At 50.4% G+C, this 14391-nt stretch overlaps 2 protein-coding genes across 4 annotated transcripts; one reads left to right on the top strand and one right to left on the bottom strand.

The window, feature by feature from the left end:
* The first annotated feature begins 249 nt into the window (after positions 1–249).
* On the top strand, positions 250–8517 carry LOC307093645 (uncharacterized protein C6orf62 homolog). 3 transcript variants are annotated; one of them, XM_079761900.1, is made up of 5 exons: positions 250–1109; positions 4001–4177; positions 4979–5101; positions 5686–5820; positions 7166–8517. In XM_079761900.1, exons 1-5 carry the CDS (start codon positions 1068–1070, stop codon positions 7289–7291), a joined length of 603 nt encoding a protein of 200 aa, XP_079618026.1. In that variant the 5' UTR covers positions 250–1067; the 3' UTR covers positions 7292–8517. The 3 variants fall into 3 exon arrangements, with proteins under 3 accessions (XP_079618026.1, XP_079618027.1, XP_079618025.1); XM_079761901.1 differs by having other exon boundaries at positions 4004–4177; XM_079761899.1 differs by having other exon boundaries at positions 253–2405.
* A 137-nt stretch (positions 8518–8654) lies between these two features.
* ACOT13 (acyl-CoA thioesterase 13) lies at positions 8655–14263 on the bottom strand. Its single transcript, XM_079761903.1, has 3 exons — positions 14030–14263; positions 13039–13223; positions 8655–11116 (listed from the first exon to the last, which is right to left on the bottom strand). Exons 1-3 carry the CDS (start codon positions 14105–14107, stop codon positions 10960–10962), a joined length of 420 nt encoding a protein of 139 aa, XP_079618029.1. The 5' UTR covers positions 14108–14263; the 3' UTR covers positions 8655–10959.
* Positions 14264–14391: the final 128 nt, after the last annotated feature.

Genomic DNA, 14391 nt, shown 5'->3' on the forward strand with positions numbered 1-14391 from the left:
GGGGTGTCTATACTCACACTCCCCTTGGAGGCGGAAGGATCGCCTACGCAGTTTCACATCAAAGACTCCGCCTTGTGAAGCCTTTTTTCTAACCCTTCCACGGGCTCCTCTCTCTCCCCTCCTGGATAACTCCGACGTCCCGCGCGTCCCGGGCGCTTCTCCCCCTCTGTTCCCGCGCGGGTGGTGAGGCCCGCGGGGCGCGCAGGCGCAGCGCGCTCGGGGCGGTGCCGCTGGGGGGCGGGTGACGCAGCGGCGTTGCTGCCATTTTAAGTTGTTTGTTCTGGCTCCTCGGCTCAAACGCGACTCTGCCGGGACCCGGGAGGCGCCGAGGCCGCCGCCGTTTCCGCAGCCACCGGTGGCGGGGAACGAGGCTGTGCCGCCGCGGACGCGCGTCCTCTGCTCGGCTCTCTGCGACCCGCTGTCCCGCGAGCCGGCGCCGCCGGGGGCCAGGAGGACTCGGAGCAGATGCTTGGACTGAAATAACTTTACTTGGGCTTGACTCGCCGAAGGACCTTAGCGCAGGGCTCCCTCCCTCCCTCCCCAGCCCGGGGCCGCCGCTCTCCTCCTCCTCCTCCCGCTTTCTCTCTCCCGCCGCCGTCCCGTCCTCCCTCCGCCCGGGGCGCCGAGCCAGACTATGGGTCCCAGGTGGGGGCTGCGTGGCGGCAGCAGCGCGGGCGGCCCGGCCCCAGTGCGCGCCGCAGCGGGGATGGGGGGGCTCGGCTGGCTGCTGGTGTTCTCTTGACATGGCTCCTGCCCGAGCCGCGAGCAGCGCCCCCGCCGCCGCCTCTTCCGCCGCCGCCACCGCTCCGCCCGCGGGCTGCGGCTAAGGGCCCGCCCGCGACCCCGCCCTGCACCATCCAAACTCGGGAAACATGGTCTGTTCAACGTGAGCGCGCGAATCCGGGAACTCCATTTCATTTTTCGGGGGGTGGGGTGGGCGTCCTTATAAAAAGTAATTAATATTAATACAACTATTTTATTTTTTCACCCCCCCCCCCCCCCACTGATCCTTCGCATTCACCCGGCCCCGCCTCCTGCACCCGGGCGGGAATTGTTTCCACGATGAGATGAGAGAAGACCTGAGCGATCCGGTGTCTCCCGTGGTGCGAGTGAGTCGCCGCCGCTGACGGCAAAGCGGGGAGTGGGCCTGGGCGGCGGCAGGCAGGTGGTCCCCCGGCGCGGCCTGGATTTGGGAGAAGCACCCGCCCCCTTTGCCTCAGCGATGCCCACGGTCCGGATCGGGGACCGGTCCTAGGGAAGGCTCCCCTCGGGGCACGTAGGGCTCCTGGCCGGGCTCGGGGTGCTGTCTGACCACAGAGCCGGAGCGCTTCTCCATCGTGTTCTCTCCCCCGCGCCCTCTTGCCACCATGGTCCTGGGCAGCAGCGTCGGCGGCCGCCTGCGGGTGGGGTGGGTGACGGGGCAGTTGGAAATGACTCCGCGGTTTCTCCTCCTGGCTCCTGTGGGCGACAGCTGCCCGCCCCCGGCATGCACTGTAGTTGATCGCAGGGAAGCCCTGAGCCTCTCCCCTTCCTCCTCGACCGATTTTGCACTGTTGTCTTTGCCCACCACCAAGAGTCATCACTAGCCAGCACTGACAATACACAGCAACAGCGAAGCCTGAGCTGGCTACGAACTGATCCGGTTCTGCGGCCATGGACCGGGCTGGGTAAAATCCAATTGGGTGTTTCAGTTTCATTTCCCTTCCCTGTTTTGGTGTTTTGGGGAAGGATTTTTTTTTTTCCTTCTCTTCCTCTTTTTTTTTTTTTTTTCCTTTTTCTTTTTGGTATTTGGAAAGCAAGGATCACCCTCTCCCCCTCCCTGAACCTTGTCATCATCCCTTTTCTAAAGAGGGGAAGGTCCGGATGGGTTCTAAGGATTGGACTGGTGTCCGCGGTGTTGGGTTGCACACCTAAACCCTGAGGCCAGGCTTTTCATTCCCCTCCCCCAGAGCCTATATTTTGGTACTTGAGCCAGATGTGTTTTCCAAAAAATTAGTTGAAGTATATTTTCTCCTCTTTCCTTCCTCCCTCCGCTTCCTTTTCCCATCTCGCCCCAAACGTTCTTGTCCGAACATGACTGGGCAGCACCGTGGGCTTCTCCACCCTGTAGCATGACAGCCTGCTGAGGGGCCGTTTTGGGGGTGCAGCTGTGATTTTAGCCATTCAGTCCTATCAGCAGGGGAAATGACTTGTTTCTGTTGTACTTGAGTCTTAAGAAAAAGTGCCCATAGTTTAGCGACAATTTCCAAAGGCTTTAGTACCACCTGTATTTCAAAATGGGGGACCCGAACTCCCGGAAGAAACAAGCTCTGAACAGACTCCGCGCTCAGCTTAGGAAGAAAAAAGAATCTCTAGCTGACCAGTTTGACTTCAAGATGTACATTGCCTTTGTGTTCAAGGAGAAGGTAATTTAAAGTTCTTACGGGAATTAGCACAAGTGGTTCTGTGAGTTGTTAAAGTAACGGGTCTCTTAGCTTAGAGAGTGCTAACCAGGGGGGCCACGTTGTAAAGTCTCATTTATGCTCCACAGTGCGTTTCACTTGTGGTCACGGAGAGGACCTGGGACTGAGGCTAGAGGTGGTCTCCGTGAAGGAGAAGTAGGGGGCTGGGCTGGGAGTGGTAAATGGGATCAGATGTTAGCAGCAGCCTGCTCCTCAGCCAGGATGCAGGTCCCTTCCCGGTGTGCGGGCAGTGAAGTGGGATAGAAAGTTTAAATATGTTTGGCCTTAATCAGAAGTCCACACTTAAATAGCAAATAATGAGTGGTTTTCTGCAGCTTAAAGTAATGGCGGTTTCTTAATCTTTATTTGACATGAGATTAGTTTATGAATATAAGGAAGTAGTAGGATTTCTGCACTTACATTGTGAGCTAATTTCAGAGCAGAAGTGTAATCTTAACGGATCTGTTTAACATTTGGAAGCTCCCGAGGTTTGACCCTCCTCTTAACTCGTAAAGGTTTCGGGGAGCAAGCTCCTCGCTGCTGCAGGATGTAGGGTGCAGATGGCGTTGTGGGGTGCTTTCAAGCGGGGTCGTTTTGAGTGGTTGCTCCCAGGTTGGATAGTCCCAAAGAGTTACTTCTCCATTCTCTCTCTCGCTTTTGTGTGTGTAAATAAGTTGACTAAAGAATAGGTAAGACCCGATTTTAGTTGACAAGATTGTAATGCAGGTTCACTAGAAACAAATCCAAGATGTAAGTGGTTATATTTGATCTTTATGTTCAATCCACTGTACCATCTGGCTCTAAACCTGAGAAAACCTGTTTTTATCTTGTGAATGGAGAGGATCTGAAACAAAATTTGGTCAACTTTTTTTCCCCCTTTCAAATATTGACACTTGTAGTTATGTAATATCCAAAAGAAATAATGGAAATTGACCTCTTTAAGGGTAAAACAGTTCATTTATTTTGATAGCTTTGTCTTTAAATTGCTGAGATTTTAATTTAGCTGTTTGTAGAACCAGTTAAATGAAGTTATATCAAGAGTAAATCACTTTTTTTTAAATCTGAGGGATGCTAATGTTTGTTTCTCAGAGCATTTAAGAAATATTCTTTTAAAAAATACTTTTATTGATTTCAGAGAGGAAGGGAGAGGGAGAGAGAGAAAAACATCAATGAGAGAATCATTGATTGGCTGCCTCCTGCATGCCCCCTACTGGGGATCGAGCCCACAACCCAGGCATGTGCCCTGACCAGAATGGAACCTGGGACCCTTCAGTCTGCAGGCCGACGCTCTATCCACTGACTAGGGCAAGAAATAGTTTCTAAAATAAACACTTGCTGTGGATACATGATGCTGTGAAACCATGTGGTAAACATTCTGATGGGTTGGGGTGTGGGAAAGACAGAAGGATTTACCTATTTTAAATCAGTATTTTCAGCACAAAAATTACTTCATTGAAGAATTTTGCTGAGTTAGAATGAAGGTCTGTGACATTGTAATATGGACTCAGTGTTAAAAGGCAGTGTGTTATCAGTGGATTGATAACTTTTTTTTCTTCTAGAAGAAAAAATCAGCACTTTTTGAAGTGTCTGAGGTTATACCAGTCATGACAAATAATTATGAGGAAAATATCCTGAAAGGCGTGCGGGATTGCAGCTATTCCTTGGAGAGTTCCGTGGAGCTTTTACAGAAGGACGTGGTACAGCTCCATGCCCCTCGATACCAGTCTATGAGAAGGGTAAGTTGGGTTTGTCTGGGTTTTGTATGTGATAGTGGGTTCGCCTTGCGCACGCACCCTGACCCCCAATAATGTGTAGTTACTGTGCCCATGATTCTCTTTAAAAGCTGACTTCAAATGGGTAACTTTCCTCATGTGGTATTATGCTGATAATGGTGTGCGTTATGCTGTTTTATATTACTATTCATTGCGTTTCCTTTGGGGGAGAGAAATAATGTCAGGTCCCTAATAAATAAGAAACTTAAAGTAGAAGATGCTGCTATTGCTGCCAACCTTCTGAACTTCTGCCACTCATTGGACGTTACTCCTCGTATTTGCCCAAGAGGCCCCACCCCCATAGTGGTAGGGTCAGGGAGACTGGAGGTGACTATGTCCTGGTCTGGAAGGTCGATGGTCTCTGGACAGTACTGTGCTGTGCTGTGACAGAGGACCATCAGCATCGGGCAAAGTTGTAACAAGAAGGCAGTGATCCCATATTAGATATCCCAAGATGCCTTTGCTTAAATACTTCTGATTTTGGAGGGTGGAAATAAACTTTCAGGGACTTAGAAAAAGACAAAGCACCGAGCCCTAGGTGGAGTCTTCACCTCTGGTGCGTTCAGGTGGAGGCACCTGAGTGACTGGACTGGACAGGAATTCGAACTCGGTCCCGTTGCTGCTGCCTCTTCAGTGAAGTCGTACACGGTGGCCCTTGCACTGTGCAGTGTTTCTGTAGCCAGGCCGCACAATTTGTGATGCTGCTCCTTACAACTCTGTCTCTGTACAAGTGACTTTCTCCTTTCTCTTTGTGTCACCTTACAGGACGTGATTGGCTGTACTCAGGAGATGGATTTCATTCTTTGGCCTCGGAATGACATTGAAAAAATTGTCTGTCTCCTGTTTTCTAGGTGGAAGGGATCTGATGAGCCTTTTAGGCCTGTTCAGGTATTCTCTTCTGAAATAAGTGTGGTGAGCAGCTAAAGCAAAACTCCTGGAAGAGGGTCTGACTTAGGAAATTCCTGGGGCTATGCTTTGTAATGAATTTGTTTTAGTCCCTTCCGTCCTTTTGACTGTTGAGAAAGCACTGAATTGTAGAGTCTCTTGAGAATGAGGCTCTCAGCTGCCCAGGATGTTTGCGATTAAGGCCAGAGGAAGTTTGTAATTGTAAGGTTGGCGTTGGCTGGCTTTAGGACGGGTCCTGGGCACAGTTGGCAAGCTCTCTTCCCCGGCACCACACACACTCCTGCCGTAGCAGATACAGACCGTCCTGGGCCAGCACTTTGAGGAAAAGAGGAGCAGGAGGATGCTCCGTGTCTCAGGAGACCGTTCACAGTGGTGGCCGCTGGCTGCCTGTGGTCAGTGAGCATGTGAAATGTGGCGAGTGTTCCTGAAGAACTGAGTTTCTAACTGCATTTTAATTAAGGAGCCGTATTGGCTAGCATGTACAAGAGCACAGCTGTATGTGTGTTTCACATCGTGTAACATGTTTGTGGTATGGTTACATGTACGTGTTTGTGCTTTTTAATTAGGCTAAATTTGAGTTTCATCACGGTGACTATGAAAAACAGTTTCTGCATGTACTGAGCCGCAAGGACAAGACTGGAATTGTGGTCAACAATCCGAACCAGTCCGTGTTTCTCTTCATTGACAGGCAGCACTTGCAGGTGGGCATGGATCAAATAGGGCTGCTTCCAACCCTCCCCTGATCGTCAAACTGCTTTCTGGGCGCGTGGCTTGGTTCTGTATTGCCCTTCGTCACTGCGTTATTTTTGAAGTTAGTTAAAGAACAAGAAGCCGATCTCCTGGGCCTGACCCTAAGACATTGGTCCCCAGACTTGGCTGCGTATTAGAACTCGCTGGGGTGCGATTTTTTTTAATTGATTTTACGAGAGAGGGAGGAGAGCAGGAGAAATGCCGATTTGTTGTTCCACTTACACACTCATTGGTTGATCCTGTGTGTGCCCTGATCAGGGATCAAACACCTGCAACCTTGGAGTATTGGGATGATGCTCTAACCAACTGAGCTACCTGCCAAGGGCCAAGCGGGGGTGCTTTTAAAAGTTACTTTTTAGATTCTCATGTATTGATTTGAGAGGGCCAGAGGAGGGGGCGGGGAGGAACATCTGTTAGTTCCACTTTTTTTTTATATATATATATGTATTTTACTGATTTTTTTACAGAGAGGAAGGGAGAGGGATAGAGAGTTAGAAACATTGATCAGCTGCATCCTGCACATCCCACCACTGGGGATGTGCCTGCAACCTTGGTGTATGGGGACAACACTCTAGACAACTGAGCTACCCATCCAGGGCCTGGCCCATTTTTTTCATTTTAAATATCAACCTCATTTACATACACAGACGCCAGGAATCAGGAAGGCCACCTGTGTTTTCTTCTGTCCTTTTTAGAGGAGCTACAATGACAAGGTGAGCTCTGAGGCAGGTCTGGTTTGATTCATCTGGCGGTTGTGTGTGACAGCACACTTGCCCCAAGTTAGATGGTTAAATCCAACTTCCTTTTTTTTAATTGTAGTACTTAGAGTTTCATGGGTCTGGTTGGTAATTCTTTGGCTTCTTTCTAGTTCTTTTCTCTGTATGTGCTTAGATCTTTTTTACCATTTCTGTTCCCCCCTGGCTTCTGCTCGCGCCACGTCTGCTATCTTTCTGTATGCAAGCATGACTTCGAAGCTCTCTTCAAATCTGTCCATGAAATGCCTCTAACCCTGATTTCTTTCAGCAATTAGTCTGTGGTTGACTTATTCGGTCTGCCTGCATCCTTCAAATGTTTATTTGTGGTCACACTTCTCTGTTTTCCTGTATTTCCTATGGCAAAGCTCTCAACTCCCAGGGTTCCTATCTGTGGCCAAGAACCATCAGGTATTCCCTTACTCTGTGCTTTGTCGCCGTGTCCTTAAGTGCTTAATAAATTGAGGAGGTCGACTTCATGTGGCAATCGAGCACTTATGTTAAAGCCTTATTTATTAAGAATATTAAAACTCTTCCCTTTCAGACTCCAAAAAACAAAGCTACAATCTTCAAGTTATGCAGCATCTGCCTCTACCTGCCACAGGAACAGCTCACCCACTGGGCGGTTGGCACCATAGAGGACCACCTGCACCCTTACTTGCCCGAATAGAATGCTGACCAGCAAGTGGAGACGATCAGAGTGCAGCGGCAATTTTTTCTTGTTTTCTTACCACTTTATTCTTTCAGAGTTTAAAGAAAATGGACTCATGCACAGAACACTATGCATTTTGAAACTTGTTCATCCTGGATTTGTTTTTAATCATTTGTATCTCAGAACTTAAATTCGATGTCTTCTGCACAGACTGTGTGAAAGAGGATGCTTTGCATCTGTGCTGCACTGCGTCAGCATCTTAAAATGTGAAGTGAGAGGACTATGTGCACTGAAATGCCGATGTGTCTGAAAGCACCAGGTGATACTCATGGTTGATGGTCTTCCATGTGTGCTGGCTTTGCCTCTGGCATCTGTCATCAGTATTTGGAGGGTGAGAAGGGAATGTAACAGGTATAAACAACATTTTAGAAACTTCATAGCTTTGCTCGAATCACCGTTGATCCTGAGCACTGTCAGATTCATTCTAATAACCAGAAGTGGTTGTTCAAAAAAACACAACCACAGGAAAGAAACCTTAAATGAAAAAAGCATCTCAATTGTAGGCATAATTGCCTCATATCTTACTGGGCCATGTTTGTTTCCTGGTACTCATAAATATGTGTGTTTTATTTCCAGATCGCTTTTCCAGGCTGCTGTTACAAAGTGTTCTGTGTGGACACAGTCAGACACAGGAAAGCAGATCTGGAGCCTCGAGTGGCTAACGCAGCTGTCAAATCGATTCGCTCGTAGCTACAGAAGCCAGGATAGGTAGAGGACTTGCCTTTTGGTTTTCGTTTTCTTTTCTGGTTTTAAAGAGGAGATTTTTATTACAAAGAAAAAAAGAATTCCAGTGAATTGTGCAGAAATACTGGTTTCTACACTATCCTTAAGAAAAACTTATAAAGGGTTTTTTGGGAGTAGGAAAAAGTTATTGAAGTTGAAATCTTAAATTGTAAAAACCACCATTGAGTGTCAAAGTTATAAAAGCATAACTCATTTTGTGCAATGAACATAAGGAAAGACTACTGTATAGATTTTTGTTTTGTTTTGTTTCTTTTAAATGAAGAAAAGCTTTGCTTAAGGGTTGCATACTTTACTGGAGTAAATCTGAATGATCCTACTCCTTTGGAACAAACAGTGCTTACTGGTTTCCAATTGTATTTAGCTTTGGGTTGAAATTTGAAAAAATGAAAACCTAAATAAAATAGGTGAAGTTCCCTGACGATGCAGGTGAACACACAACACGTGAAGTGGTCACTCTTTCCTGGGCTCTGGGAGCATCATTGATGACCTGGAGGGTTAGAGTCCCGGCTAAGGCGCAGATTCGGAAGGAAAAGCCCAGCCACTGGGGTGGTCATGTCAGCAAGACTAGAAATCATGAAGTAACGCTGCTCTGAGCTCTTGCCCTGAAGTCTCTGACAGCCCTGCGTGGACATGTGGGTGCCTGCCCAGGCTCACGTGGTGAGGAGGGAGGGTTTTAACCAGCTGCCTGGTTCCGTAGGGCCCAAGCTTCCAACTGTTGTTCTCTAATGAATTCAACAAGTTCTGCATTTCCCAACCATTGGTTTTAATAAACTGAAGGCCCAGTGCATGAAATCTGTGCACAGGTGTGGTCCCTGTGCCTGGCCAGCTGTTGAAGCATGAGTGTCTGGTGTGGAAGGGCAGGTCCCAGCTGACCTCTGGGCCCTGGGCAGCACCGGGGCTCCCGAGCCCCCTCCTCCACCTGAGTCATTGGGCCCCGCGCCCCCCGCTACACACACTGGTTGCTGTCTGTGGGGCGATCCCCCTCAACACTCGCACCCGCCTTAGCTTGGTGCCGCCCACTCACCTGCGGTCCACTCTCGTAGGGGGCTCTTGTCTGGGCTGGCAGCACCTCCACTGCCTCCCACTCTCCTTCTGCCAGCACCACGTCGCCCCCTGGTGGTCAGCGCATGTCATAGGGAGCGGTCGAACTTGTAGAGGGGACAATTTGCATAGTAGACATAGATTTTGAAAAGTTATGAGTAATGCAGAAAGCTGCGTACCCTTTAACCCACATTTAGTCTTAACATTTGCCACATTTGTTTTTGTCTTTCTGCCTAACTAAACATACTTGAACCTCTGAGTCTGGTGGCACCTCACATGCACATCTTGATTCCTCACTCCTTAGTGCTTAGGCGTATGTCCCACAGGAGAGTTACCAAGCTCGGCAAGTGTGCCAGTGCCCTCAGTGGTGTGTTTAACCCCCTGCCGCCCAGGATCGCTGCATTGGGCTGTTAGGTCTCTGGTCACCTTTTACCTGGGACAGTTCCTCAACCTTAACCAGCCTTGGCATTGCTGAAGAATACAGGTCAGCTTTTTAAAAATATTTTTTTATTGATTGCAGAGAGGGCAAGATAGGAACGTGAATGACGAGAGAACTCATTGGCTGCCTCCTGCACGTCCCCAGGGCATGTGCCCTGACTGGGAATCCAGCCGTGGCCACCAGCCAGGCGAGGACAGGCCATTGTTTAAGGAGTTGCTCATCTTGATCTGGGTGAAGCTTCTTCCCGGCGAGGTGTGGATCTTGCATTCTGGCCAGTGACCTTACACCCTTCCCAAGTGACCATTCCGAGGCCCCCTGTCAGTTGGCTGTGTTGATGTTGGTTCTGGCAGGTCCAAGGTGTCCTGTTAGCTCCTCAGGAGGGTGTGGGTGCCTTTTGCCATAACCCATCCTGACCGTGACGGTGGTGGGCAGAGATTTCCGTAACTTCTCCCTTCACCTGGGTTAGCCTGCTGCTGCCAGGAGAGCCCTCCCGTCCGTCACTGATGAGTAACCTACCTAAGAGTTGGGCTCAGTGCCTCAGCAGTAAGTCTAAAATGCTCAGCATGGCATGGGCAGGACTGCAACATGGACTGAACAGTTTGGGAGTTGGTCTTTCTGATGCGGTGCAGTCTGGGAGATTTGAAACCTGCAGGGTTTTATTCTAGGTACCAGTCAAGTGGCTAACGGGATGCCCGCCCCCAATGGGGAATAAGCCATTCCTGTAACAAACGCTCAGAAAAGCAGCACACCGCGCTCTTGTACCATCTGTGCTTTGCCTCCAGCTTTCTTGGGGGTTAGTCTAGGCCACATCACTCAGTCTGCTTTCCAATGTGAGCGATGGTTCATCTATTTTGAAGTTCCATAATCTTTATTTTTAGGGTAAGAGGGAGAAACATTGACTGGTTCCACTTATACATTCATTGGCTGATTCTTGTATGTGCCCTGACCGGAATCAAATCCGCAACCTTGGCGTGTTGAAACGATGCTCTAACTAAATAAGCTACTGGGCCAGGGCTGAAGTTCCATAATCTTGAAACTGGGATTAAAAAATGTAAGACAAAAAAAAAAAATGTAAGAGCATTTTAAAGCGGAGCAGGATTAACCAGATTAACCATTAATTTCTGTTTCTCCTTTAGTTTAATATTAGATGTCAGTTTTAAGGTGTTTGTTTCTTTGCCTACGTTTTCAAAACACTGAGCTAAGAACTTTTCACCCCGGTATCATACATATGGTTAAAAGTTAACACTGAAGAGGCTTATAATTAAAGAAAAACAGATGCCCCTGCCCGCTGTCCCACGTGGTCTCTGCTCTCTCCCCTGGAACACGAGTTCTCGGCTGCTGCCGGTTGTGCTCTTTATTAGGCAGGTACATGCAGTCGTACCCTCGACGCCCGCCGGGTATCCTAGCTCCCCAGGTGCTTGGTGTGCCTGCCCTGAGCCACCAGCTTCCCGGTCGTCTTGTTGGTCAGGTCCACGGAGGCAAAGGCCAGCGTCCTCCCTTGCTTCAGGATCTGTGCTGTTATCACCACCACTTCGCCTATTTTCGCCGGTGACATGTACCTGGAAGGGAAGCAAGTTGACATACAGTTAACGGCAGTTCTTAAAGGGAGAGCTGTGCGCACGGCAGAAGAGCCTTCTTATGCTGAGCTATTTCTAGGAGGGAAGGAAGCCATGCCAGTGACCCTCTGTCCCTTCCAATGTGAGTGGCTGGTCCTCACCCACTAGTTCCTTTTCCCATAAATAGAGGACGGGACTTTGCCTACACCCCCTTTTTTCACTGTTTCCCGCTTCAGATTTACTTGGAGCTGGCGGGAGATTCCTCAGGCTTTCATTTAATCTGCAGAGCTTGCTGAGTGAAGGACCACTTGGTGTCTATATCGTGTCGTATTGATGTTAAGAATCTACTCCACTCTAAGATGGCTATATAAATGCGAGGTCCTTGCAGTCCTGGTGATGAATTGTGTATACATATTGAGAGAGACACTTCCAACCCACCTGTATTCAAATTGTCATTTATTTTTGAAATATCTATCGTATATCTTTGAGACTATGTCCTAGTTTCTGTTCAAGGGACTCACTTAAAAAAAGATGTTTTTATTGATTTCAGAGGAAGGGAGAGGGGGACAGAGAGAGAAACATGAATGATTAGAGAATCATTGATCAGCTGCCTCCTGCACGGCCCCCACTGGGGAGTGAGCCCGCAACCCAGGCATGCGAACCAAACCGTAAACTGGTTCATAGGTCGATGCTCAACCACTGAGCCGTGCCAGCCGGGCAGCGAGTCCCTATTTGAAGCTCAGGCCAAAACTTTTGTCAACATAACACTTGGAAAGGCCAGAGCTGTCTTCCTAGAAACTCGTCATGGGTGTCAAAGCCGCCGAATCTGAGCAGATCAGGCCCAGCAGGGCTAGGCTTGAAGGCCGCCGCTCCAAACAGACCCTGAGGGCAAAGAGCCGCCAGCAGAGCTGCTCACGGCGGCGGTGGCGGGAGGGAGGCTGCTGGCCGCTCCGCACCAGAGGCCGACCTCGCTCTGTCATCTTCATCGCAAAGAGCACGTGCCTCTCGTCCTGGGATTTGCTTACTGCACCCTCAATTTAGGTTATTTCCATAGCAACAAGGGACTGTGCGGTGCTAGCCTGATACAGACTTTGATTGCTTACACACCTAACGACTGCATTTCCATCGCCCTCATGTCCCGTAACACTGGCTTTCCCACGCTAACCCTGGCCAGTCCCCTGGGGAAAAAAATCATTTTTCTGTTAGTTTGGAGGCAAAAGCAATTGTCTGGAAACTCAATCCCTTGCCCCTGCGCTGCCGTTGGACAGGACTGGGCAGCCTTGCTGGTTGGCGCTGGCGCTGACGGGTGTACATTTGGGAACGTGTGACCCCTGCAGGCACGCTCCCACACCGTGTGGTTGAACCTGCAGAGCCTGTCTGTGCGCCTCAGGGAGACACCCTATCTGTGGTCACCTGTCCCTGGGAGAGGTGTCTCTATGGAGGTTTCTCCGTTTTTTCTTTGCGTTCCCTTCAACCTGTACGTGTCCTGAACACGCGTCAGGACTGTGACACAGAAGCCGTGAGTCTGTGGTGGTGGTTTTCCCACCAGCATCTGTGTTAGAGGCCGAAGGTTGGCTTTTTCAAGAAATGTTTGGTTGTGAATCTCACCCGAGGATATTTTCCATTGATTTTTAGAGTGGGAGGGTGAGGGAGACAAATCTATTGGCTCCCTCCCACACGGCCCAGCGATTGAACCTGCAATGGAGGTACACGCCCTTGACTGGAATCGAACCCAGAACCCTTCAGTCCCTGGTCCGACGCTCTATCCACTGAGCCTAACCTGCTAGGGCTGCTTTTTCGAAGGTTTGGGTCACTTCCTTTACGACACGTGTACACACTGTGCCTGGAAGGTAGTTCCTTTACTTCTAGGTTCAAGGCGGAGAACACTAGGGCCTATCTCAAATGGGTGCAGCGCGGCTACTTACGTGATATTCATGTCCACGCTGACGCCCGGCAGGGCCCTCTCCGTGCAGAGCAGAGCCATGGTCGAGATGCTGTCCACCAGGGTGGCCGTCAGCCCCCCGTGGAGCGTGCCCAGCTTGTTGGTGTGCTCCTCCTCGACTCTCAGCTCACAGGTCACCCTCCCAGGAGCCGCCGAGACCAGCGTCACCTGAATGCAGAAGGAAAGGATGGTGAGCACCCTGTGGGCCCTGGACTAACCTGAGTCACCCCAAAAAAGGGTGACTCAAAGTCAATGTGACCCCTCTCTCTCCGACAGAAGTTAACCCTTACGGAAACTTTTTAAAGAAAAAGGGACATACAGGGAAAAACAACAGTAGTCTTGGCTGGTTCCCACTCCTCTGGCAGAGATCAACATTCCATGTTCTGCACAGCAACCTGGCATCTCTTACTGTCTGCTGGGAAATTTTGCACCAGCGAAGCCAGCTGGCCCCTGGGATCTGTTAGTCCATTATAGGTTTAATGTGAATGTTCCCTAGATTTTGCACATGGCAATTTTTAAAATTACATAGTAGTGAATGGTTTAAAACAATTTTAAAAACAAACGAAGAAATTCCGTAATTCAAGGAGTTACTAGAATCAATAAGGTTATGCCAGAAGCTCATTTTAGGTGCAAACCCTCCACCTAGCACCCGAGTTTGCTGCCGGGCTGCAGCTCCAGGCACTAACAACCCGCGGGCTGCGAGCGCGCCCGGAACGCGCTGTCCACCGCCTCCGGCGCCGCGGGCCGCCTGGAAGGGTCGCACAACCGCCCTTTCCGGCCCGGGAGGCGCGCAGTGCCGTCTCCCGAGTGACAACCACGCTTAGCTGTGAACGATCAGACGAGCTCCTCGGCGCCCTTGACCCGGCGCCCCCCGCGATCGCTACGCTGAGCTGCGGGCGCAGCGACAGGATCTGGCGAGAGGAGCGCGGCGCCTCCTCTCCCTGCACCACAACCGGCGGCTGCGCCTCCGGTACCTTTTCCAAAACTTTGTCAAAACCGGGGACTCCGCTGATGGCCGCCATCACCTCCCGCAGTTTGTGGGTCAGGCTCATCGTGAGACGTCCGCGAGCTTCGGGGCCCCGCGCAAGACTGAACCTTGGAAGCGCCGGGCAGCCAGGCGCTGGCAAACGCACAAGGACGCAGAGGACGCCGACGAGTCGCCATCCGTCCGCGGGGCGCGCCCCCCACCCCCCCCCCCGCGCCACGCCCTCCCGCGCACGGACGTGCCGCGCCCCGCTGTGACGCGCGCGCATGCGCTGTGGTGCCCTCCCCGGCGCCGGCCGTTCCTTCCTCCACTGCGCAGCCGCGCCGACCGCCCTCCCAGCGCCGCCCACGT

Source organism: Cnephaeus nilssonii (genome assembly GCF_951640355.1).
Source record: "Cnephaeus nilssonii genome assembly, chromosome: 21".
Lineage (NCBI taxonomy): Eukaryota > Metazoa > Chordata > Mammalia > Chiroptera > Vespertilionidae > Cnephaeus > Cnephaeus nilssonii.